We start from the raw sequence: 24,048 nt of genomic DNA on the forward strand, positions 1-24,048 counted from the left end.
GGGGGCTGTGCTTTGGCAAAGTGGGTGGGTTATATCCTGCCTGTTTGGCCCTGTCCGGGGGTATCATCAGATGGGGCCACAGTGTCTCCTGACCCCTCCTGTCTCAGGCTCCAGTATTTATGTGTCGGGGGGCTAGGGTCAGTCTGTTATACCTGGAGTATTTCTCCTGTCTTATCCGGTGTCCTGTGTGAATTTAAGTATGCTCTCTCTAATTCTGTCTGTCTTTCTTTCTCTCTCTCGGAGGAGCTGAGCCCTAGGACCATGCCTCAGGACTACTGGACGTTCTACCTGTCCCAGACCTGCTGTTTTCAACTCTCTAGAGACAGCAGGAGCGGTAGAGATACTTTCAATGATCGGCTATGAAAAGCCAACTGACATTTACTCCTGAGGTGCTGACCTGTTGCACCCTCGACAACTACTGTGATTATTATTATTATTTGACCATGCTGGTCCTTTATGAACATTTGAACATCTTGGCCATGTTCTGTTATAATCTCCACCCGGCACAGCCAGAAGAGGACTGGCCACCCCTCATAGCCTGGTTTCTTCCTAGGTTTTGGCCTTTCTAGGGTGTTTTTCATATCCACCGTGCTTCTACACCTGCATTGCTTGCTGTTTGGGGTTTTAGGCTGGATTTCTGTTCAGCACTTTGAGATATCAGCTGAGGTAAGAATGGCTATATAAATACATTTGATTATTTACAAGTACTTACAGACACTTTGCTATGAGACTCGAAATTGAGCTCAGGTGCATACTGTTTCTATTGATCATCCTTGAGATGTTTCTACATCTTGATTTGTGTCCATCTGTGGTAAATTCAATTGATTGGACATGGGCTCCTGAGTGGTACAGCGGTCTAAGTTACTGCATTTCAGTGCTAGAGATATCACAACAGACACCCTGGTTTGAATCCAGGCTGTATCACAACCAGCGGTGATTGGGAGTCCCATAGGGCGGCGCACAATTGGCCCAGTGTCGTCTGGGTTTGGACAGTGTGTAGGCCGTCATTTGACCTTAATTGACTTGCCTAGTTAAATAAAGGTTACTTTTTTTTCTTTAAAAAATGTTAAGGCACACACCTACCTATATAAGGTCCCACTGTTGACAGTGCATGTCAGAGCAAAAACCAAGCCACAAGGTCAAAGGAATTGTCTGTAGAGCTCTGAGACAGGATTGTGTTGAGGCACAGATCTGGGGAAGTGTATAAAATAAATTATGCAGCATTAAACATACCCAAGAACACAGTAGCCTCCGTAATTCTTAAATGGAAGAAGTTTGGAACCAACAAGACTCTTGGTGACTCCTTGCTGTCCCCAGTCTACAGCAAGTGTGTTGTTATATTTTTGTAAGTATGTTGAAGAGAGGGTTGGCATGAAGTGTAGGGTCATTCAGGTTGGAAGGGTTGGGAAAGGATTTTGTGGATGGGGGAAGGGTCTATTAGAAGTTATTAGTGCTCTTTTTTTATCTTCTCAGATGTTCTGCGTTAGGTAGGAGGATTTAGAAACGTTATAAACCGTGAATGACCACACCCTCCAGCACAGTAGGTGGCGGCAGGCACCTTTAACGTTGGTTTGCGGACCACCATTATATCATAGAAGAAGAAGAACTCGCGAGATCTGGATGTGTGGTACAAGGCTAGTTGTGAACGGGATGCAACTTTTACGCCGAGTACAGCAGCTTTCAAGATTCGGTTTATGGACGTGCACTTTACAATCAAATATTGAAGCATGTCGAGGTAGCGATCAGGCACAACGGACGACTTAACGACACATTTGGAAGTGGCAGTTGAGTTGCCTGCTAATCTACATTACTTAGCTTTATTGAGAACTGTCAAGCTAGGTAGCTACTTGTCTGTCACACTTGACACGAGAGACTGGAAGAGTGGCTCCATCGCCAGGTACATCCTATTCTTTTGCACTCAGTTGTAACCATGTGGCCCTGCATGACAATATGTAGGCCGCTTCTATTGAACTTAAGAAGCAGGTATGCTTTCTCAAAGGACACTAGGCAAACGTTAGTGTCACCAAGCAAACTGATCTTCAGACCCAGTGCATCATGTACAGGGGTGGGGAAGAAATGGACTCGACCAACAGGATACGACACGGGGTTGAAGACCTACAACAGCCTCACCAAACAGAAAGAACCACTGGTATTGGCGCAGGAAGGAATTGCTACTTGGTATGGAAAACATGGGATTTCATATAGCTACTGCTGCTGACCGGGTATTGACGGTAGTAACTATTTGTACTGTTACTGCAGGTATAGCTGTGGACCCACTGTCTACGACCATGCTCACCTGGGGCATGCATGGTAACCCACTCTCAAAGTATATTTTCAATGATACAAAATGAAATGTCATAAGTTGATTTTGCTGTACTGAAACAGTTGAACTTTAATCTCTCTCATAGTTCCTATGTCAGATTTGACATCATCCAGAGGGTTCTATCCAGGGTCTTTGGCATCAATGTCATTCATGTCATGGTCATCACTGACATCGATGATAAAATCATTAGAAGAGCTTTGGAGGTAGGCTTATTCTCCAATGCAGCCCCTATAATTGAGATGCTGATGATATTGATGTAATTTTCGTACGTTGATTGTATTTTTGATGTCATTGCAGAAAAGCGTATCTCCAACAGTCCTGGCCAGAATGTACGAGGAGGAATTTAAAAATGACATGCTAGCCCTGAAGGTGTGTGAGTATGTACTGTTTGCTGGGTGGAAAAAATGTGAGCTTTTGTTAGCTGTGTATTATATAGTACTTACCCTGCATACATTAATTACTGCACATATATTTGATATGTTGGCAAAGATATGCATGTTTATTTATATTTTTCAAGGTTCTTCCTCCTGCTGTGTACTTAAGGGTCACTGAGAATATACCTCAAATCGTGGCTTTCATTGAGGGCATCATCAGAAATGAACACGCCTATGCCACAAAACAAGGTATGTCTATATGTAAAAATCGTTATTGATACATTCTCGTTGTTACTTTCTCAAGCCAAGATCAGTTTGCAAATAGTTGCAGGATCTGAATTCTGGGTGTTCATTCTGCTGCAGGGGACGTGTATTTCGATATCCGGTCCATCGGGGACCGTTACGGCAAGCTTATGGGTGCTGGAGATGCAACTGGTGAGCCTGGTACGTGTTTACATCACTTCATTGTGACATGTTTTTGTCATACTTTAAAAAAATGTATTTCACCTTTATTTAACCAGGTAGGCCAGTTGAGAACAAGCTCTCATTTACAACTGCAACCTGGCCAAGATAAAGCAAAGCAGTTTGACAAAAAAATAAGAGTTACACATGGGATAAACAAAAGTACAGTCAATAACTATAGAAAAATCCATATATAGTGTGTGCAAATGGACTAAGGAGGTAAGGCAATAAATAGGCCATAGTGGCGAAGTAATTACAATTTAGCAAATTATCACTGGAGTGATAGATGTGCAGATGATGATATGCAAGTAGAAATACTGGTGTGCAAAAAAAGTAAATAAAAACAATATGGGGATGAGAGAGGTAGTTGGATGGGCTATTTACAGATGGGCTGTGTACAGCTTCAGCGATCTGTGAGCTGCTCAGATAGCTGATGCTTAAAGTTAGTGAGGGAGATATCTCCAACTTCAGCGTTTTTTTTGTTGTTTTTTTTGCAATTCATTCCAGTTAATGGCAGCAGAGAACTGGAAGGAAAGGCAGCCAAAGAGGCATTGGCTTTGGGGATGACCAGTGAGATATACCTGCTGGAGCGCGTGCTACGGGTGGGTGTTATGGTGACCGGTGAGCTGAGATAAGGGGGTGCTTTACCTAGCAGAGACTTGTAGATGACCTGAAGCCAGTAGGTCTGGGGACGAATGTGTAGCGAGGGCCGGCCGAAGAGAGCATACAGGTCGCAGTGGTGGGTGGTATATGGGGCTTTGGTGACAAAACGGATGGCACTGTGATAGACTGCATCGAGTTTGCTAGGTAGAGTGTTGGATGCTATTTTGTAAATGACATCGCCGAAGTCGGGGATCTGCAGGATAGTCAGTTTTACGAGGGTATGTTTGGCAGCGTGAGTGAAGGAGGCTTTGTTGCAAAATAGGAAGCCGATTCTAGATATAATTTTGGATTGGAGATTCTAAATATGAGTCTGGAAGGAGAGTTTACAGTCTAGCCAGACACCTAGGTATTTGTAGTTGTCCACATATTCTAAGTCAGAACCGTCCAGAGTAGTGATGCTGGGCGGGCGGGCAGGTGCGGGCAGCGATCGGTTGAAGAGCATGCATGTAGTTTTACTAGCGTTTAAGAGTAGTTGGAGGCCACGGAAGGAGAGTTGTTTGGCATTGAAGCTCGAAGGTTTGTTAACACAGTGTCCAAAGAAGTGCCAGATGTATACAGAAATGTGTCGTCTGCATAAAGGTGGATCAAGGAATCACCCGCAGCAAGAGCGATATCATTGATATATACAGAAAAAAGGGTCAGCCCGAGAATTGAACCATGTGGTACCCCCATAGAGACTGCCAGAGGTTCGGACAACAGGCCCTCCGATTTGACACACTGAACTCTGTCAGAGAAGTAGTTGGTGAACTAGGCGAAGCAGTCATTTGAGAAACCAAGGCTGTTGAGTTTGCCGATAAGAGTACGGTGATAGACAGAGTCGAATGCCTTGGCCGGGTCGATGAAGATGGCTGCACAGTACTGTCTTTTATCGATGGCGGTTATGATATTGTTTAGTACCTTGAGCGTGGCTGAGGTGCACCTGTGACCAGCTCGGAAACTGGATTGCACAACGTAAAAGGTACGGTGGGGATTCGAAATGGTCAGTGTTCTGATTGTTCACTTGCCTTTTCAAAGACTTTGGAAAGGCAGGGCAGGATAGATATAGGTCTGTAACATTTTGTGTCTAGAGTAGAGGTCGACCGATTAATCGGAAACTAACGATTAATTAGGGCTGATTTCAAGATTCCATAACAATCTGAAATCGGTATTTTTGGACGCCGATTTTTATTTTTATACCTTTATTTAACTAGGCAAGTTAGTTAAGAACACATTCTTGTTTTCAATGACTGCCTAGGAACGGTGGGTTAACTGCCTCGATCAGGGGCAGAACGACAGATTTTCACCTTGTCAGCTCGGGGACCCAATCTTGCAACCTTACAGTTAACTAGTCCAACGCAATAACGACCTGCCTCTCTCTCGTTGCACTCCACAGGGAGACTGCCTGTTATGCGAATGCAGTAAGCCAAGGTACGTTGCTAGCTATCATTAAACTTCTCTTATAAAAAACAATCAATCATAATCACTAGTTAACTACACATGGTTGATGATATTACTAGATATTATCTAGCGTGTCCTGCGTTGCATATAATCTGACTGAGCATACAAGTATCTAAGTATCTGACTGAGCGGTGGTAGGCAGAAGCAGGTGCGTAAACATTCATTCAAACATCACTTTCGTGCATTTTTCCAGCAGCGCTTCGTTGTGCGTCAAGCATTGCGCTGTTTATGACTTCAAGCCTATCAACTCCCGAGATGAGGCTGGTGTAACCGAAGTGAAATGGCTAGCTAGTTGGCGCGCGCTAATAGCGTTTCAAATGTCACTCGCTCTAAGCCTTATAGTAGTTGTTCCCCTTGCTCTGCATGGGTAACGCTGCTTCGATAGTGGCTGTTGTCGTTGTATTGCTGGTACGAGCCCAGGGAGGAGCGAGGAGAGGGACGGAAGCTATACTGTTACACTGGTAATACTAAAGTGCCTATAAGAACATCTAACAGTCAAAGGTTAATGAAATACAAATGGTATAGAGGGAAATAGTCCTATAATTCCTATAATAACTACAACCTAAAACTTCTTACCTGGGAATATTGAAGAGGAACCACCAGCTTTCATATGTTCTCATGTTCTGAGCAAGGAACTGAAACAGTAGCTTTCTTACATGGCACATATTGCATTTTACTTTCTTCTCCAACACTTTGTTTTTGCATTATTTAAACCAAATTGAACATGTTTCATTATTTACTTGAGGCTAAATTGATTTTATTGATGTATTATATTAAGTTAAAATAAGTGTTAATTCAGTATTGATTAATCGGTATCTGCTTTTCTGGTCCCCCAATAATCGGTATCGGCGTTGAAAAATCATAATCGGTCAACCTCTAGTCTAGAGTGTCTCCCCCTTTTGAAGGGGATGACCGCGGCAGCTTTCCAATCTTTAGGAACCTCGGACGATATGAGAGGTTGAACAGACCAGTAATAGGGGTTGCAACAATGGCGGCGGATAATTTTAGAAAGAGAGGGTCCAGATTGTCTAGCCCAGCTGATATGTACGGGTCCAGGTTTTGCAGCTCTTTCAGAACATCTGCTACCTGGATTTGAGTGAAGGAGAAGCTGGGGAGGCTTGGGCAAGTTGCTGTAGGGGGTGCGGAGCTGCTGGCTGGGGTTGGGGTAGCCATGTGGAAAGCATGGCGAGCCGCAGAGAAATGCTTATTGAAATTCTCTATTATGGATTTATCGGTGGTGACAGTGTTTCCTAGCCTCAGTGCAGTGGGCAGCTGGGAGGAGGTGCTCTTATTCTCCATGGACTTTACAGGGTCCCAGAACTTTTTGGAGTTAGAGCTGCAGGATGCAAATTTCTGTTTGAAAAAGCTAGCCTTTGCTTTCCTAACTGTGTGTATTGGTTCCTGACTTCCCTGAAAAGTTGCATATCGCGGGGACTATTCGATGCTAGTGCAGTACACCACGGGATGTTTTTGTGCTGGTCGAGGGCAGTCAGGTCTGGAGTGAACCAAGGGCTATATCTGTTCTTAGTCCTACATTTTTTTTAAAATTGGCATGCTTATTTAAGATGGTGAGGAGGGGGGAACAAAATGGCGCCGTAGAGAGAACACGGTGTTTCAGCGAGCTCTCGTGGCATTCGTAAATTTATATTCTTACATTAATCTCCTAGCTTGAAAAAGTGGTAGAATTGGCTAAATAAGTTACCATATAATGAGTCTTGACGACTATTTCGCAAAAATCTCCGACAACATGCCCAATAGAACTACTAAGAAGTCGACCAAAACCACCACCCCTGTGGATGTGCACGAGGAGCTAGCTAACGTTAGCGAAGCTAACACCATTGCGGACCCAGGCACAATGGACCTGATAATTCAAAAGATGACTGATAACATTACTAAAGTGATCGATGCTAAAATAAGAACGGTCTTGGAAGCAATAGCAAGCCATTCAGCCGAAATACAGAGCGTTGTGAAACGTGTTGTTGAGGCGGAAGGAAGAATTGCTGCAGTGGAAACTTCAACTACATCTATGGACGCTAAGATAAAAGCACTTGAGAAACAGGTGCGCGAAATGGCGGAGCACATTGACGACTTGGATAATCGAGGATGCAGATGCAATATTCGTGTTGTGGGACTCCCGGAAAATTCTGAAGGGACACGTTCAGTAAAATTCTTTGAGGAATGGATCCCTGGCTACCTACAAATGGACACTAAGGCTGGTCGTGTGAAGCTGGACAGAGCCCATCGCTCTCAAGCACCGATACCGGGCCCCAATCAGCGCCCACGGCCGGTGGTTATAAAGTTCCACAACTTCACCGACAAGCAGCGCGTCATGGATGCGGCTAGAAACATTGGTTCTGTTGGTAGTCAACATAAAAGTCCAAAGGTCTCATTCTTCAATGATTACTCCACAGCGGTTGTACGAAGACGCAAAGCGTTTGATGAGGCGAAGGCTCGACTCAGGAGAATGAAGATGGACTACGCACTGTTGTACCCGGCCACATTGAAGATTATGGTCAACGGATCACCTAAAAAGCTCTACACACCTGAAGAGGCTGCTGCGTTTGACTCTCTCGGGTAAATAACTCTAAGCTGCGCCTCCACAGCATTGAATAACTTTGCTTATTTTTGGTTGAATCTGATCATGAAACAGTGGTGTGAGTCCTCACGTACTCCAGCTCAGTAATATTCGTATCTTTATTATTTTTCTTGCTAAAGTAATAGCCGCTATAGCTCAGGCTGAGATATGTGTGAATCCATATTGGTGCCCAGGCTTGGTTTTAGGTGGAATAGCCTCAATCTTCTTCTATTGATTTTATTTTCCATATATATAAAGGATGAGGCTATTGAGCGGCAATGCGGACTTAAGAGTCTACATTTGAGAGTGGAAATCCCCTGTATGTTAGCTAGTGGGAAAACCCCTTTTGGATCTTTACATGTTTAATTTTTGGGTTCAGTATAGTTCGAGTTCAGGGTTCATATTTTTGTTTATGCTCAGTGAGATGGAGGAGAGTTCAACACATGGAAAAAGGTACCACCCCACTTTTACAGTAGGATCCAGTCTGAATATTGAATGGTCAAGATGCAATGGCAGATAACAGACTGCGTGTATGCACGTGGAACATTAGAGGGAGCCATAACCCCATTAAGAGGAAGAAAGTATTGTCTTTTTTGAAAAAAGAAAATATTGATATTGCCCTGTTACAGGAAACCCATTTGGATGATAAGGAGCACTTGAAATTACAGCAAGGAGGATTTGGTCAAGTGTTTTTCTCATCATTTACATCCAGAAGTAGAGGGGTAGCAATTCTGGTGAAAAAGAACTTACCACTTAAGGTCTTGAATTGTGTGAAAGATAAATTTGGTCGCTTTGTTATAATTAATGGTACTTTACAAGGGCAGAACATTTCCATAATGAATATTTACTTCCCCCCTGCTCACCCCCCTGATTTCCTCACTAAAGCATTTCTAGACTTTTCAGAATTAAACTCAGACACTGCAGTGGTTGGAGGAGATTTTAACTGCTTGTTGAACGCCCTTATTGATAAGTCTCCCAGCGGTATAGCTTCACTCTCTCCCCAAGCAAAGTCACTTACAGCTATTTGTGATGATCTGGGGTATGCGGATGTCTGGAGAGCTTTCCATCCCTCCAACAGAGAGTTCACTTTTTTCTCTGCACCTCATGGATGTCAGACTAGAATAGACTATTTTTTTATGCCCAGGACGTCTTTGCAGTCTGTTTTATCTGCTAGGATAGGAAGCATAGTCATATCTGGTCATGCTGAGGTGATCCTGGACATAAAACTCAACGGGGCATTCAATCGGTCAAGACATTGGAGGTTGAACACAACCATTCTTAAAGACCATACATTCACATCATATTTTATAACAGAGTTTAAAGCATTTTTCTCTATTAACTCTCAATCAACAGATAACCCCTCGCTCCTTTGGGAGACCTGTAAAGCGTATGCCAGGGGTCTGATTATGTCATACACAGCTACTAAGAGACGGAAAAAGCGGGAAAAGCAAAAAATGTTAGAGGGTGAATTAGGAACTAAAGAGAAGGACTACATTAAAACGCCCACTCCTGCCCTATTAAAGGAAATATCAGTCATTAGATCAACGTTAGACTCTCTCCTAACACAGGACGCTGAAAAGAAAATGAGATTTGTCAGGCAAAAGCTATATGAACATGGCGATAAGCCAGGAAAGTACTTGGCATACCTAGCTAAAAAGAGGGCTGACTCTCAGTCAATTGCTACTATTACTGATTCTGATGGTAATCATTTATATGAAAATAAATTGATAAGTGACTCATTTAAGAAATTTTATACAAACCTTTATGCCTCAGAACTGCCAAAAGATGCACCCAAATTAATGGAGAACTTCTTTGGTAAGATTGAGCTCCCTACTATCTCCGAAGAACAGAGGTCCCTCCTCAATGCCCCTATTACCAAGGAAGAGATAATGTTCGCAATTAAGAATCTGCAAAATGGTAAGGCCCCAGGACCAGATGGGTTTTGTAGTGAGTTCTATAAAGAGTTCCATGGCCTGATCCTTGAGCCATTGCGTGATATGTTTAACCACTCATTTTCAAATGACCAACTCCCTCAAACGCTGAGAGAAGCCAACATTTCACTTATTCTCAAAAAGGGAAAATGTCCAGAGTCTTGTTCCTCGTACAGACCAATTTCCCTTCTGAATGTGGATAGAAAATTGCTTTCTAAAATTCTAGCCACAAGATTAGAGGACTCATTGCCACTAATTGTGAAAGGAGACCAAACTGGCTTCATTAGGGGCCGTAAGTCATGCAACAACGTCAGGCGGCTTCTTAATGTAATTCAAGCCTACCAACAAAGTGCTGTGGATGGTCTTGTGCTCTCCCTAGATGCTGAGAAGGCATTTGATCGTGTGGAGTGGTCTTATTTATTTGCTCTAAATAAATTTGGTCTGGGGGACAACTTTATAAAATGGGTGAAAGTTTTATATGATGATCCTCAGGCTGCTGTCCTTACTAATGGGCTACGGTCAAATAGCTTCCCTATACACAGAGGTACCAGACAGGGCTGTCCTTTATCCCCCTCCTCTTTGCACTCGTTATGGAACCACTAGCCGAGGCCATCAGGGTAACGCCTGCTATACAGGGGCTGCTCATTGGTGATGTTCACCATAAAATAAGCTTGTATGCTGATGATGTCCTGATATTCATCTCTAGTCCCGAGACTTCAATTACACCTCTTATTAATATTATTGAATTATTCAGCGGATTCTCAGGCTACAAGATTAACCTTACTAAGTCAGAGGCTATGCCACTTGGTAGCCTGCATTCTGTACCTAATACTTCTCCCCCTTCCCTTTTAAATGGTCTCCCTCAGGTTTCAGGTATCTGGGTATATTTGTAACTCCTAAATTCCAGCTAATGTACAAAGCCAATTTTGTTCCTTTGTTTGATACAATAAGACAGGATCTGGAGCGCTGGAACTCCCTCCCCATTTCTTGGTTGGGTAGAATATCCCTCTTGAAAATGAACGTTTTACCCAGACTACTTTACCCAATCCAAATGATCCCAGTATTACTCTCCAATAAGGTAATAAAGGATGTAAATGGATGGCTAAGTTCCTTTATATGGAGTAAGCGCAAGCCAAGACTTAAGATGGCAATATTGCAGCTGCCAAGTTCTATGGGCGGCTTGGACCTGCCCAATATCAAGTTCTATCAATGGTGTGCCCACCTTTGTTATATTTCTGACTGGATCACAAATGATGACTCCTATTTGGTTAGACATTGAGACTTCTCTTTCAAAATACCCCTTACAGGATCTTTTATTTTTCAGAAGTTTCAAGTCTGTAGAAGAACACTGCAATAATCCAGTTACACTTAACACACTCAAAGTATGGAGGTCAGTTCAACGCTTCCTGGGAAGGTCCAAACTAACCTTTGCTCTTACCCCAATTCTTAACAACCCAGATTTCAGCCCAGGATTGCTGGATGCTGGCTTTAACTTATGGCTTAATAAGGGCATACGCAGGCTAAATGACTTATTTGCTGATAAGATTTTGTTGTCATTTGAGCAGATGGTCGAGAAATATCGACTCCCAAAGCAGGACTTTTTCCGCTTCCTACAAGTAAGACATTATATTCTGGAGAGCACCACCTTAATTGGTAACCCTGATGTGTCTGTCATTGAAAGAATGCTTTTTTTCCCACAAAGGAAGATGTCTGTAAGTCTGTTTTATGATACTTTAAGGTCCTTTTCTGCTGTCAACACACAGAGGGTGAAACAAGTGTGGGAGAAAGAATTGTCTGTTACTATTGACGAAGAGATGTGGGAGGACATTTGGAGATATGCAAAAACAATATCTATATGTAACCGTACTAGAGCAATCCAATTAAGAATAATACACAGATTGCATATATCCCCAAATCGCAGACATGCTTTTAGCCCCACTTCCTCTTCCCCTCAGTGTCTCAAATGCAAAACTGATACAGGCACCCTAACACATTGTTTATGGTCATGTACCAAAATACAAAGATACTGGTCTGGTGTCCTGCAAGAAATTGAAAAGATCCTAGGGGTTGATCTAGAATTGGACCCAGTTTCTTTACTGTTGGGTCTCCCTAGTAGGCATGTTACTTCTGTCTGTAAAAGGAGGCTTTACAACATCCTTACCTTCGCAGCGAGGAAAAACATCCTTTTACAGTGGATTAGTGATAAGGTTCCTTCTATTAAAGACTGGCATAAGATACTATTTGAATGGGTGCCTCTGGAATATCTGACATGTACATTGCATTCTAAAACAGACCAGTTCTACAAAGTATGGGAACCTTATCTAAATTATCTAGAACCTGAGGTATCAACTATTATGCTGCAAGGTTTCTCTTAGAATGGCGGGGATCTATGTATTTCAGAACTACACTGTACGTTCCATGTGTGGAACCTAACCTCTTGGTTTAAACTGAGCTTTTTTGTTTAATTTCTGTTTGTAAGTTTGTTTAAAATGTATGTATTGAGAGACGCAATGATGGTGATGGGGTGAGAGAGGCACAGAGCGGGAAGAGAAATGGTGTACGTATGTATAGGTGGGTGCGTGCGTGCGTGTATGTATGCATAGGTGTGTGTATATGCATGGGTATATGTATGTGTGTATGTATGTATGTATGTATGTATGTATGTATGTATGTATGTATGTATGTATGTATGTATGTATGTATGTATGTATGTATGTATGTATGTATGTATGTATGTATGTATGTATGTATGTATGTATGTATGTATGTATGTATGTATGTATGTATGTATGTATGTATGTATGTATGTATGTATGTATGTATGTATGTATGTATGTATGTATGTGTATATATATGCACGTAGATATGGGTAAGTGGGGGCTGTTTTTCTTTTTGTTCTGTGTGCTTTGTCTCTGTATCTCTTAATATGGGTGAAAATTGTGAAATTTCAATAAAAATACTGTTACAAAAAACAAAAAAAAGATGGTGAGGAAATTAATTTTAAAGAACAACCAGGCATCCTCTACTGACGGGATGAGGTCAATATCCTTCCAGGAAACCCGGGACAGGTCGATTAGAAAGGCCTGTTTGCAGAAGTGTTTTAGGGAGCATTTGACAGTGATGAGGGGTGGTCGTTTGACAGCGAACCCATAACGGATGCAGGCAATGAGGCAGTGATCACTGAGATCCTGATTGAAAACAGCTGAGGTGTATTTGGAGGGCAAGTTGGTCAGGATAATATCTATAAGGGTGCCCATGTTTATGGATTTAGGGTTGTACCTGGCGGGTTCCTTGATCATTTGTGAGTTTGAGGGCATCTATCTTAGATTGTACTTCCTTTGTGTTTGGAAGACTACAGTATGCTTTTTCAAAACCATAGGCAAGGAAATGATTGACTAACTGATACATGCTTTGGGTGGGAACTTAGCTTTAACATACTGTTTCCTAGGGGACAGAGAGAAACGGGACAGCCGAGATTTTGCCCTGTGGAAGGCTTCCAAGCCGCAGGAGCCCTCCTGGGAGTCTCCCTGGGGCAAGGGAAGACCCGGCTGGCACATCGAATGCTCCACCATTGCCAGGTGCCAACCTCATTTTACTAACCCTTGGTTATTGAAGAATAACCCAATATTCATCATTTAGGATAAACATAGTACCAGATCTGCTTGTGCTGTCTTGCCAATGGAAATGACCACTGGAGTTGGCAAGATGACCCAAACCGTTCTGGAATCAGGCTATTTTAGGTCATCATCATGTATTTGCTTTTGTTTTAAACTCATTCTCAGTCACATCAAGAAATATTTGCCTACCTACCATGGCTTCTGTTAATCTGATAAAATATGCATTTTATTATCACCATGTAATTTATATGTTGGGCATTCACTGTATGGAGTTAAATAATCCCCCTGATGTCTGTATCTTTGGGCCGAAAGTATATGGGAATGCATATAGATCAGTTTCTGAAGATTTACTTTCACCTCTCTGGTCTCCAAGCTCTGTGTTTGGAAGTCAGCTGGACATTCACTCTGGGGGCATCGATTTGGCCTTCCCTCACCATGAGAATGAGATCGCCCAGTGTGAGGCCTACCACCAGTGTGGCCAGTGGGGGAACTACTTCCTGCACTCAGGTAGGACTCCACAGTCTTGTGACACGTAGGTCGTATTCAGTAGGGCACACCGTAGCAAACGAAAAGGATTATTTCTTATTGTCCATGTCCAAGTCGGTATTATTTAGTTTGAAAGATAACAAACATGACTGTGATGTCCACTTACATTGATTATGCTTTACTTACGTCCTCCATGGCTATGATTCATATCTGCATTTCCACTTTGACTTTATTTTCTTACGCAGGACATTTACATCTTAAAGGAAGTGCTGAGAAAATGTCAAAGTCCTTGAATAATTATATAACGATAAAGGTAAGGTGTTGATCTACAGTACATTACTACTTTTAAATAAATAAACATTATTAAATGGTTTCAGGCTTGCACTATAGAAAAGGTAATTTTGTTTTATAACAAGTCTTCGTTCTTCCTAATCGAGGTAATATGTACTTCATGTGTATTCGTCTCTCTCACTTGTAGGATTTCCTAGAATCTTACTCCGCCAATGAATTCCGAATGTTCTGCCTTCTGACCAAATACAGATCAGGTGTGAACCCTTTTTGGTTGTTTTTATGATGGTAAACTGGTTTTCATTTTACTCAAGTGATTTGAGCTCAGAGGTCGTTTTACCACAGCAATCGACTACAGTGACGCCAGCTTGAACGAAGCTCGGAGCTCCCTGGCAACCATTACTGCCTTCACCCATGATGCCCAGGCCTACATGAGGGGCCAGCTGCAGTGCCAGGCTGTGGAGGAGGGGGCATTATGGGAAAGGTAGGGTCTACATCTCCTTTCTGCTATTGTACTTTATATGTAGTGTAGTACAGCATTGAATATACACACACACAAATTCATTCTAGTGCAGGAACATCACATCAGGAGAGTCACATGCATTCTCAGTTCATTGAGACATTACTGCCATTTTAGTTTCTGATGACGCCTTTGTCAGGGTGATACATTTACTGGCATATTTTACACAAGGTGGGTCACTTATCTATGTTTAACTGTCATAGGTCAGGTTGAACAGTTAATTTTCCTACCACATCCCATGTCCTTCAGAAGGTAAGCAGATAAACCTTCACCAATTCCTTGGCGTCTGTGTTTTCAAGGTTAGCTGAAACCAAAGCAAACGTTGTCAGAGCACTGGCAGATGACTTTGATACGCCAAGGGTCGTTAATGCCATCATGAGCCTTGTTTCCCATGGGAACCGCCATCTTCAGCCCATCACTAAGGTAACCTGTCAAGATGAGAACCATAACAAATGTGGCAAAGAAAATCAACGTCTCAGCATGTCAACACACAACTAACCTGAATAAGATGTAACATAATCACAAGTCATACCTTCACACATTGCATTGAATTGTTACAAAGATGACACAATTTCTCATGTAGATTTTCCTATGTTTCATAAGGGGATGGCTTGTACTGTATGGTAAATGGTTCACTGTTACTTGTTGTACCTTGTCTGAGTAGCCTGACAGATCACCAAGGAGCCCAGCTGTGTTTGGGGCCTTCCTCGCCTACATCAGGGAAGTCTTTGAGGTCCTGGGGGTCGATCTGTTGGACAGAAAGGTCAGAGATTAAAGTTCATAATAACACATAGTTGACTGACATTATGACAGCACAATAGGAGTGTATCTCCTCAAATACTCAGCGCACCACAGACCAGGGTTCAATCCGATCGAGCTTGGCACGTTTTAAAGCAATGTTCCCTCGTTCGCGAAGACCGTATTCACAGTAAATGCAGCATGTCTGCTCAATCAGAAATATAATTTAAATATCAAGACGCACTATTATACGGATCCACCACTGATTGGATTGAATCCTGGCCTTATTCCAGTGCAACATATGATTGTGTGTCTGCACCATTTTAATGGTAAATGTCCATAAACGATTGCCAACATCTCTTTGATATAAATGCCAGCAGTATTGGTAGTATGGGGTAGTATGTTGTCTTTTTGTTGCAAGTTTCTTTTTTTTCTGTGGTTAAAATGGCACCTATTATGGGCCTAAAATCAGGTTAATTATAACCATTTTACGTAACATTTGACATTTTAGTAATTTAGCAGACACTTACGTAAGTGCATACATTTTTCTACTGGTCCGCCGTGGGAATCGAATCCACAAACCTGAGCCACACAGGACCATAAGGGACCATAAACCCTAACTGGTTTACTTGTTCCATATCTCACCTCTCTTCATCTTCAGGAGGCTCATTCTGTTGATTCTTCGGGGACCCTAGAGAACGTGGTGGAGCAGTTGGCTCGTTTCCGTAGCGATGTGCGGGCCTTCGCTTTGTCCGTGCAAGACACGCCCTCTGGAGAGCCCGCCCATGCCAGTCCAAGTCCATGCTCAGAAAAGTTACCCCTTCTCAAGGCCTGCGACACCCTGCGGAAAGACCTTGCATCTATGGGAGTGCACATAAGGGTTAGTGCGTGTGTATGTCAGTGGGGGTTCCTCAAAGGAGGAAAGGGAAGACGATCCTACTCAGTGAGTTTCATAAAAATAATGAAACATTAAGAAAGTTATCCTTTTTAGATGAATCTATACTAAATATTTTCACACCAAATAACTGATTAAAACACAATTTTTTAAAATGAAGGTCTACAGTAGCCTCAACAGCACTTTCTCGGGTAGTGTAGCCAGAGAACAGCTAGTTTCCGTCCTCTGGGTTTGACTTTAATGCAAAACCTAGGAGGCTCATGGTTCTCACCCCCTTCCATATAACGACTTGCAGAGGACGTCCTCCAACATATCAGAGCTCTTGCAACATTAACTGACACGTTATCCGACCAATCAAAAGTGTGGACATTTACAAGCTAAAATGAAGGAGAGAAACTGTGCAAATTACTTGTGCTAATTTTGTTAGCATTTTGTTAATAGACGCCCAATGGACTTTTTGTATTTTTAGCGCCCCCTTGTATGCTAAACTGGTAATAGTGTAAATCCCGGAATGGCAGAATAGCAGTATAAAAATCTGGATAACACCCAAGCTTATTGTAGTGTGCTTACTAACGCGTTTACTTCTAGTAGCTATGTTGACTGAAATGGCTAATATGGTGATAATTGTAGGCTGTGTGTAGTGGTTATGGGTATGTTATGAAAGTTAATCTTGGAGAGGTTTTTTCACTGGGTCACAGACAGCTGTTGTGCACCAAGGTCCACAAGCAAAGAGAAAAGGTGAGATGCGAGAAGGAATTATACATCGAGCAAGGTGATGATGCTGTTTGTATGTGGCTGCTATGAAAGTGAACTGTGTGTGCGGGTAATCAGGGGTGTATTCCTTCTGCCAATTCTGTTGCAAAACTTTTCTTAAACGTAAGTAAACGGGATGGACCGACCTGCAATAGAAACCCTTGTTTTGGTTGTAAAACAGAACAAATGTTTGGTCTAATGAGTACACCCTAGATCCGCTAGATGCAGGCAAGAGTGTGCAAGGCGGTATTGAATGTCACTGCCACCTTTCTCTCAACCGCCTGTGCACCTATGTTAATACGTTATAAACTTACATATGTAAGTTACCTTGTTGAAACCTAATGATGGGTATAGGGCAAATTTCAGTATCATGTAGTAGCCTAAACCTATCGATGTTACATTGAGCTGGGTGAATGGAATATGAATGACATGAGTAAAGAAAGTTTTGGAAGCACTGGATGACCTCTCATTTAGCATTTCATTGTCAGATTTCCTTTAGGCAAGTAATATTTGAATGGAGAAAAAAAAATCACATTTAACACATGAAATATTTTTCCTCAAAAGTAAAACCATAGGCTAAAACTAATCCAAGAAGTTGAACACTTTATGCCATCTAGTGTCTAAAAATACATCCTGCATAGCTATGTACTGATATTGCAAAATAAACAATACTGTTATAACTTGCTTGAAAGACTTGAGTGTTTGTAGTATGAAGAGGTTTTAACTGGGTGACATTCCTTCATTATGACTCAAGTTGTTCTTTTTTTTCTGGATTCAGGACAGAGGCCCCAACTCCACGTGGGAGATTTCGCAGAAGAGGCCAGCTGGCCAGGACAAGAAATAATAGAACTGAATTGCAAATAGAATGAGCTTAGATTGAGTTTTGTATGCCCTGGTTTGGATGAAGATTGAGGACTACCACAAAGACTGGGAGACATGGAATTGTGGGTTGGAGCTGCTATGATGTTGTTGACTGTTTCCTCAAGACTTTGGAAGGATTGGTATAATGGAATTTGTCATAGGGCAGGTTGGACTATATCACTGGCATTGGAAATGATACTATCGCATAAATTATAAATGGGATTGTCATAAAATTATACGTAGGTCTGCAATAAAGTGTTGATAGAATTGTATATAAAATATTGTTAATGTAAAATATTTTTCACTTTAAGCTACTTGATTCAAAGTAAAATGTATTTCAGGGGAATGACTTATCAAATATGTAAATCTTTTCAAATCAGAATTGTCAAATTATTCCTGTGCAAAATGCCATTTAAAGTATTACACACTACATGTTGTATTTATATTTTGTTTTAAAGTCTTGGTTTCATGAGCTGAAATAGAAAATGAGACATTTTCCATATGCACAGAAAGCTTATTTTCTCAAATGTCACCTTTGCCAAGATAATCCATCCACCAGACAGGTGTGACATATTAAGAAGTTGATTAAACAGCATGGTCATTACACAGGTGCACCTTGTGCTGGGGACAAAAGGCCACTTTAAAAGGTGCCGTTTTGTCACCCAAAACAATGCCACAGATGTCTCAAGTTGAGGGAGCATGTTATTGCCATGCTGGCTGCAGGAATATCCACCAGAGCTGTTGCCAGATAATTGAATGTTCAATTTTCTACCGTAAGCTGCTTCCAACGTTGTCCAGTGAATTGTGCCTGCTCTTTTTGTTCAGTGTTTGTCTTTCTGTTGTTACAGTATACTAATTGCTACTGATTTCATCAACACACACACATTAGAGGGGGTGGAAATATAGAAGTAAAAAGATGCCAACCTTTGTGATTTCTCAGTTTATTAATTGTTATCAAATAAAGGTCACGACAAATACAATAGCTACACCCATGCGAATATAAAGGGAAAACCCTCTTTGGGCTGGTCGAGTACATATCTGGCTCGTTGGCCAGATACTGCTTTAAAACTTCCAGCAGTCGTGCGCACAAATTTCCCCTGTCGTCATTTTTTGAGTGAACTCTGATCATTGAGCAAGCTGTTTCACAATTTCATTGATATATCCGTTCATGTAGAAACGAGTCATATGCCTTTTATTCTGCGGTGGATGCTAAATGGGTAGAAGTTGACGCACGATTGGTGTGGTAAATCCTATGCATTCTTTCGCTTTAGACCTACACATGGTCTATGCATGTCAAAACCGAAGGCCACCTGACAGACTGGAACAGTAGGGAATCTTAATTGCTTTGACAATTTTATCAAATACGTTTTTAATGAAAGTCAATTGCACTTTTGAGATAGTGTCGCCTGTTCGGGTGTCTAGGCGGAGAATGAAAAGAACCATGCCTGAAATGAAAAGGGCGAGGAGGCCCGACGTGAAACTAGTTATATTGGGGGACATGGACGTTGGCAAGACCTCTCTGTTACACAGGTACATGGATAAAAAGTTCAATGATACCATTAGTACCGTCGGCGGTGCGTTCTACTTAAAGCAGTGGGGACCCTACAACATATCGCTTTGGGACACCGCAGGTAGGTATTTTATATGATATTTGTATTTATTTCCAGTACTAGTATAGCACATGGGGAAAGTGCAGTGTCAATTTCTACTTTTATTTTTGCATTTTTAAGTGTACAGAGACTAATTGCAACCAATTAGGCTATACCCATCAAGCGTCAATATTTATTTTCCAAATTCACAGTAGGGTTTCAAAGAAAAAGAGAGAAATGAATTTGTATTTTATGTCTAATCTTGGGGCGGATTTGTTTACAGTGAGGAAAGAATGGGTGGCGGTAGTGCTTGTCACAGTAGTTAGGCCTACTTTACATACAGAGCTAAACTGACGATAACCTCTTATCTTGAGTGATTGGATTTTTCCATTCAATACAGCAACCCGTATCTTTTGTGTGTGTGGAACAACCACAGCAGAATACAAATGGGTATACATGGTAAAAGTTTGTCTACTCATGCATTGTGTAGCGACCGTGCATTCATAAACGCATATAAGGGAAAGGGGGACACCTAGTCAGTTGTACAACTGGATGCCTTCAACTGAAATGTGTCTAACGCATTTAACTCAACCCCTCTGAATCAGAGAGGTACAGGGGGTAGTCTGCGAAACCTCAACCTTCTGGGTAAAAGACTTACACGCTAACAACTGCGCAAAGAAACCAATCTTTACTCCCGCAAGAAAGATTGGTTTCTTTGCGCAGTTGTTAGCGTGCAAGTCTTTTACCCAGAAGGTTGAGGTTTCGCAGACTACCTTGGACAAGCTCACTCTCCCTTCTTGATTCATTACACTCTGTAACCATCTAAACATGCTTAATGTTTCACTACTAGGTCGGGAGCAGTTCCACGGGCTCGGCTCCATGTACTGCCGGGGTGCGTCCGCTGTCATCCTTACCTACGACGTGACCAACTGGCAGAGCCTGGCAGAGCTGGAGGAGCGCTTCCTGTCTCTCACCGACACAGCCAATCACGACTGCATCTATGCCGTGGTGGGCAACAAGGCTGACATTCCTGACCCCCCCAATGTGGAAGAAGACTATGAGGGGGGTTTCCCCGTTCACACACAGCACTATGCCTGCCACCTCATCCCTCCAGCCTCCTCTACTACGGTCTCCCCCGTGGCCAACCGAGAGGTTCGAATGGAAGACGCCGTGGCGCTCTACCAGCGTATCCTCCGGTACAAGGCGCTGGATGAGCGTTTGAGCCCGCCTGCAGAGAGGATGTGCTTTGAGACGAGCGCCAAGACGGGTGCCAACGTGGACGAGTTGTTTGAGACGCTGTTCGAAATGGTGCTGCCGTCCATCCTGAGGATGAGGTCGGAGAGCGAGGCCTCACCCACCATAGACCTGGAGGACTATGGGCCGTTGTCCAGCAAGCAAACCAAGGGGGGCTGCTGCTGAACGAAGTAGGGTGAAGGTGCTGATCTTGAGTCTATTTTGCATTTTCCCCACAAATGGGTAAGGTTAGGATTGTGGGAGGGGAAGCTGATCCTAGATCTGTACATTGGGGAACGTTTACCCCAGAGCCTGCTGAAGGCGACAAGGAAGAAGTCTCGGGGGGAATCTCAATTGTATACTCCTCGCCTCTTCTCGCCTAGTATTCTTCTCATAACCCATTGAATGAGAAAGCCAGAGGTCCCTTCCCTCTGACCAGCTCTTCCAATAGGTTTTGAGATGGAGAGAGGATGCGAGGAGTATGCAATTGAGAATCTTCCCTGGTTTTAGGGGTTGGTTTTCACAGACGTACACGTACGTACACCCACGTTGTTTCTACTTTAATACAGAGGGATTACTCATCAAGTGAGCTCAACTGAGCTGGGCCGGATTACCGAACAGGCACTGGGCATGTGCCCTGTGCCCCTAACCCATGTTTTTGTTGCATATGATACCAAAATGTGTAGAATTGTAGGAAATTAAGTTTAAAACTGCAAAATTATCTTAACCTCATGGCAAAATGTGAACAAAATGATATGCGCTATAAAATACCAACAAAACAAATCTGCCCAATGGCGAAAGTGTGGAATTGTAGGAAATTGGCTTTAAAACTACTTGTCAAAATTTGCTCTTATCCTCATGACAAAATGCGTAGAATAGCATTAGAAAACTTCACGTTTTTCTCTCTGCACCATTTTCAAAATGTGCTAATTCTGTTAATTAATTAATTAAGTCCAGTAGTCTGTCACTGCTGTTCAGATTTCATTTTATGGTTTCACACTAAAAAAGAAATGTCACTTTTAAAAAAATGTTTTTTTAGTCAATTCTGATCTTGGGGAATTTTTTGGACTGAGTTGCACAAAAATGTCACTTGTCTGAGCTGTTTGTCAGTGATAGAAAAATGCAGTTTCACTTGATTTTTGTGGCATTTGCCATTTTCAGACACCTTTTTATTTCTTTATCTTTGTTTACCATCTGCCTAAATTAAAACCATTCTACCTCCAATAATAGTTATTGAATTTCAGCTTTCTGTGAATAACATGTTTTTAAAATTTTAAAGTCACCATGTTGTTATTGAACATATGTTGTAAAATGCTACCACAAGGGTGTAGTGTAGGGACTGTTTTTAGAGAGCTCCTATTGAATAATGGAGGACTAAGAATATGGCCAAAGAACCAAAATATCCTCTTTACCCCATAACATTATGTTGCCACATTGACTAAGAAATTGAACAGAATTGATGTACTGGTGAGTCCCTGATGAGATTTCAAACAACTGTGCTTCATTTTAAACAACATTGTCACACATCTACTACTAAATGTTCTTCAAACATTTTGATTATCTGGGAATTTAGAACATAAACATCTCTATGTTCAGAATCCCAACTAGGGCTGAGTGACTTGTTATTGTGGCCACTTTACTCACCTGTCACCTTTGCCTTCGGAACAAGTGTTCTAGTAAGCGGTTTACATGCCCGAGTGTCTGTCTAGAACTGTTCCGTGCATATGATGGTGTTTGTTTGTGTCTTGAGTTGATTAAACTAAGCTCCCTACCTGACAATCTGGGATGGACTGGGACCAGAAATGTTCTATATATGAACTCAGCAAAAAAAGAAATGTCCCTTTTTCAGGACCCTGTCTTTAAAAGTTAATTTGTAAAAATCCAAATACCTTCACATATCTTCATTGTAAAGGGTTTAACCACTGTTTCCCATGCTTGTTCAATTAACCATAAACAATTAATGAACATATGCACACGTGGAATGTTCGTTAAAACACAAACAGCTTACAGACGGTAGGCAATTAACGTCACAGTTATGAAAACTTAGGTCACTAAAGAGGCCTTTCTACTGACTCTGAAAAACACGTTGCGTTTATCGTCGAAGGAATGAGCGTTACACCGAGGCCTGTACCCTGGAGCGGGATCGAGGTGGAGGGTCCGTCGTGGTCTGGGGCGGTGTGTCACAGCATCATCGGACTGAGCTTGTCATTGCAGGCAATCTCAACACTGTGCATTACAGGGAAGACTTCCTCCTCCCTCATGTGGTACCCTTCCTGCAGACTCATCCTGACATGACCCTCCAGCATGACAATGCCATACTGCTCATTCTGTGCGTGATTTCCTGACTGGAATGTCAGTGTTCTGCCATGGCCAGCGTAGAGCCCGGATCTCAAAACCATTGAGCACGTCTGGGACCTGTTGGATCGGCGGGTGAGGGATTGGGCCATTCCCCACAGAATGTCCAGGAACTTGCAGGTGCCTTGGTGGAAGAGTGGGGTAACATCGCACAGCAAGAACTGGAAAATCTTTTGCAGTCCATGAGGAGGAGATGCACTGCAGTACTTAATGCAGCTGGTGGCCACACCAGATACTGACTGTTACTTTTGATTTTGAACCCCCCCTTTGTTTAGGGACACATTACTCCATTTCTGTTAGTCACATGTCTGTTGAACTTCTTCAGTTTATGTCTTAGTTGTTGAATCTTATGTTCATACAAATATTTAAACATGTTCAGTTCGCTGAAAATGAACACAGTTGACAGTGAGAGGACGTTTTTTTCCCTGCTGAGTTTGGAAAACTCCCGTTCCCCCCAAAAACGAAGTGCAACACAAAGAATCTGTTCCGTACTGACAACATGTCCAAGATGTGTCATATGAATGATATGGAGGCTGAGAATATTGTTCAGATGAATGATCGAGTGTGCAGAAAAATGGATACGCTCAAACAGATAATCATCAGGGAATGGTAAAACATGCAAGCGGAGTCCGATCACCCTCTTCCCGACTGATATTTATGCAGAGTATTTGTGCTTCTATATCAACTGGCTCTTCAAGAAAAGGACACGCCATGTCTGACACCACCTTCAGTCTGCAGGCTTCAGATAAAGAGAAACTCGGGGTTAGTTGAAAACCTGCCAGCGAGCAGGTTAGCTTAACAGAGTATGTTGCCATAGTGACTGACTCGGAGTTAAGCTGAACTGGCTTTGTGAAACCGACAACTCAAGTCAACTGAGTTTTCTGAAACGGGGCCCAGGTCATCTGATAAAGCAACATCACTCTCCTTATTGGTCAATAGCCCTTACAC

The 24,048-nt window shown here is 42.3% G+C and overlaps 2 protein-coding genes across 3 annotated transcripts; both read left to right on the plus strand.

Moving 5' to 3' along the window:
* The first annotated feature begins 1,479 nt into the window (after positions 1-1,479).
* cars2 (cysteinyl-tRNA synthetase 2, mitochondrial) lies at positions 1,480-18,543 on the plus strand. Of its 2 annotated transcripts, none has more exons than XM_046319671.1 (15): positions 1,480-2,178; positions 2,260-2,310; positions 2,409-2,526; positions 2,621-2,692; positions 2,841-2,946; positions 3,061-3,132; positions 13,214-13,343; positions 13,756-13,889; positions 14,114-14,181; positions 14,347-14,413; positions 14,502-14,640; positions 14,976-15,099; positions 15,341-15,439; positions 16,076-16,294; positions 17,841-18,543. In XM_046319671.1, the coding sequence occupies exons 1-15, from the start codon at positions 1,931-1,933 to the stop codon at positions 17,904-17,906; spliced, it is 1,713 nt and encodes a 570-aa protein (XP_046175627.1). In that variant the 5' UTR covers positions 1,480-1,930; the 3' UTR covers positions 17,907-18,543. The 2 variants fall into 2 exon arrangements, with proteins under 2 accessions (XP_046175627.1, XP_046175626.1); XM_046319670.1 differs by having other exon boundaries at positions 1,486-2,178; positions 3,061-3,141.
* A 409-nt stretch (positions 18,544-18,952) lies between these two features.
* On the plus strand, positions 18,953-21,972 carry LOC124008539 (ras-related protein Rab-20-like). The gene is made up of 2 exons (XM_046319889.1): positions 18,953-19,554; positions 20,363-21,972. Exons 1-2 carry the CDS (start codon positions 19,296-19,298, stop codon positions 20,929-20,931), a joined length of 828 nt encoding a protein of 275 aa, XP_046175845.1. The 5' UTR covers positions 18,953-19,295; the 3' UTR covers positions 20,932-21,972.
* The last annotated feature ends 2,076 nt before the right edge of the window (positions 21,973-24,048 follow it).

This window comes from Oncorhynchus gorbuscha, linkage group LG21 (assembly GCF_021184085.1).
Source record: "Oncorhynchus gorbuscha isolate QuinsamMale2020 ecotype Even-year linkage group LG21, OgorEven_v1.0, whole genome shotgun sequence".
Classification (NCBI taxonomy): Eukaryota; Metazoa; Chordata; class Actinopteri; order Salmoniformes; family Salmonidae; genus Oncorhynchus; species Oncorhynchus gorbuscha.

Excerpts from the sequence above, each read along its gene's own strand:
- cars2 (XM_046319670.1), top strand. The coding sequence starts at position 1,931 with ATGTGGCCCTGCATGACAATATGTAGGCCGCTTCTATTGAACTTAAGA. Across the intron at positions 2,693-2,840 it reads ATGACATGCTAGCCCTGAAG|GTTCTTCCTCCTGCTGTGTA; the intron begins GTGTGTGAGTAT and ends ATATTTTTCAAG. Across the intron at positions 3,142-13,213 it reads AGATGCAACTGGTGAGCCTG|GGGACAGAGAGAAACGGGAC; the intron begins GTACGTGTTTAC and ends ACTGTTTCCTAG.
- LOC124008539 (XM_046319889.1), top strand. The coding sequence starts at position 19,296 with ATGAAAGTCAATTGCACTTTTGAGATAGTGTCGCCTGTTCGGGTGTCT. Across the intron at positions 19,555-20,362 it reads ATCGCTTTGGGACACCGCAG|GTCGGGAGCAGTTCCACGGG; the intron begins GTAGGTATTTTA and ends TTTCACTACTAG.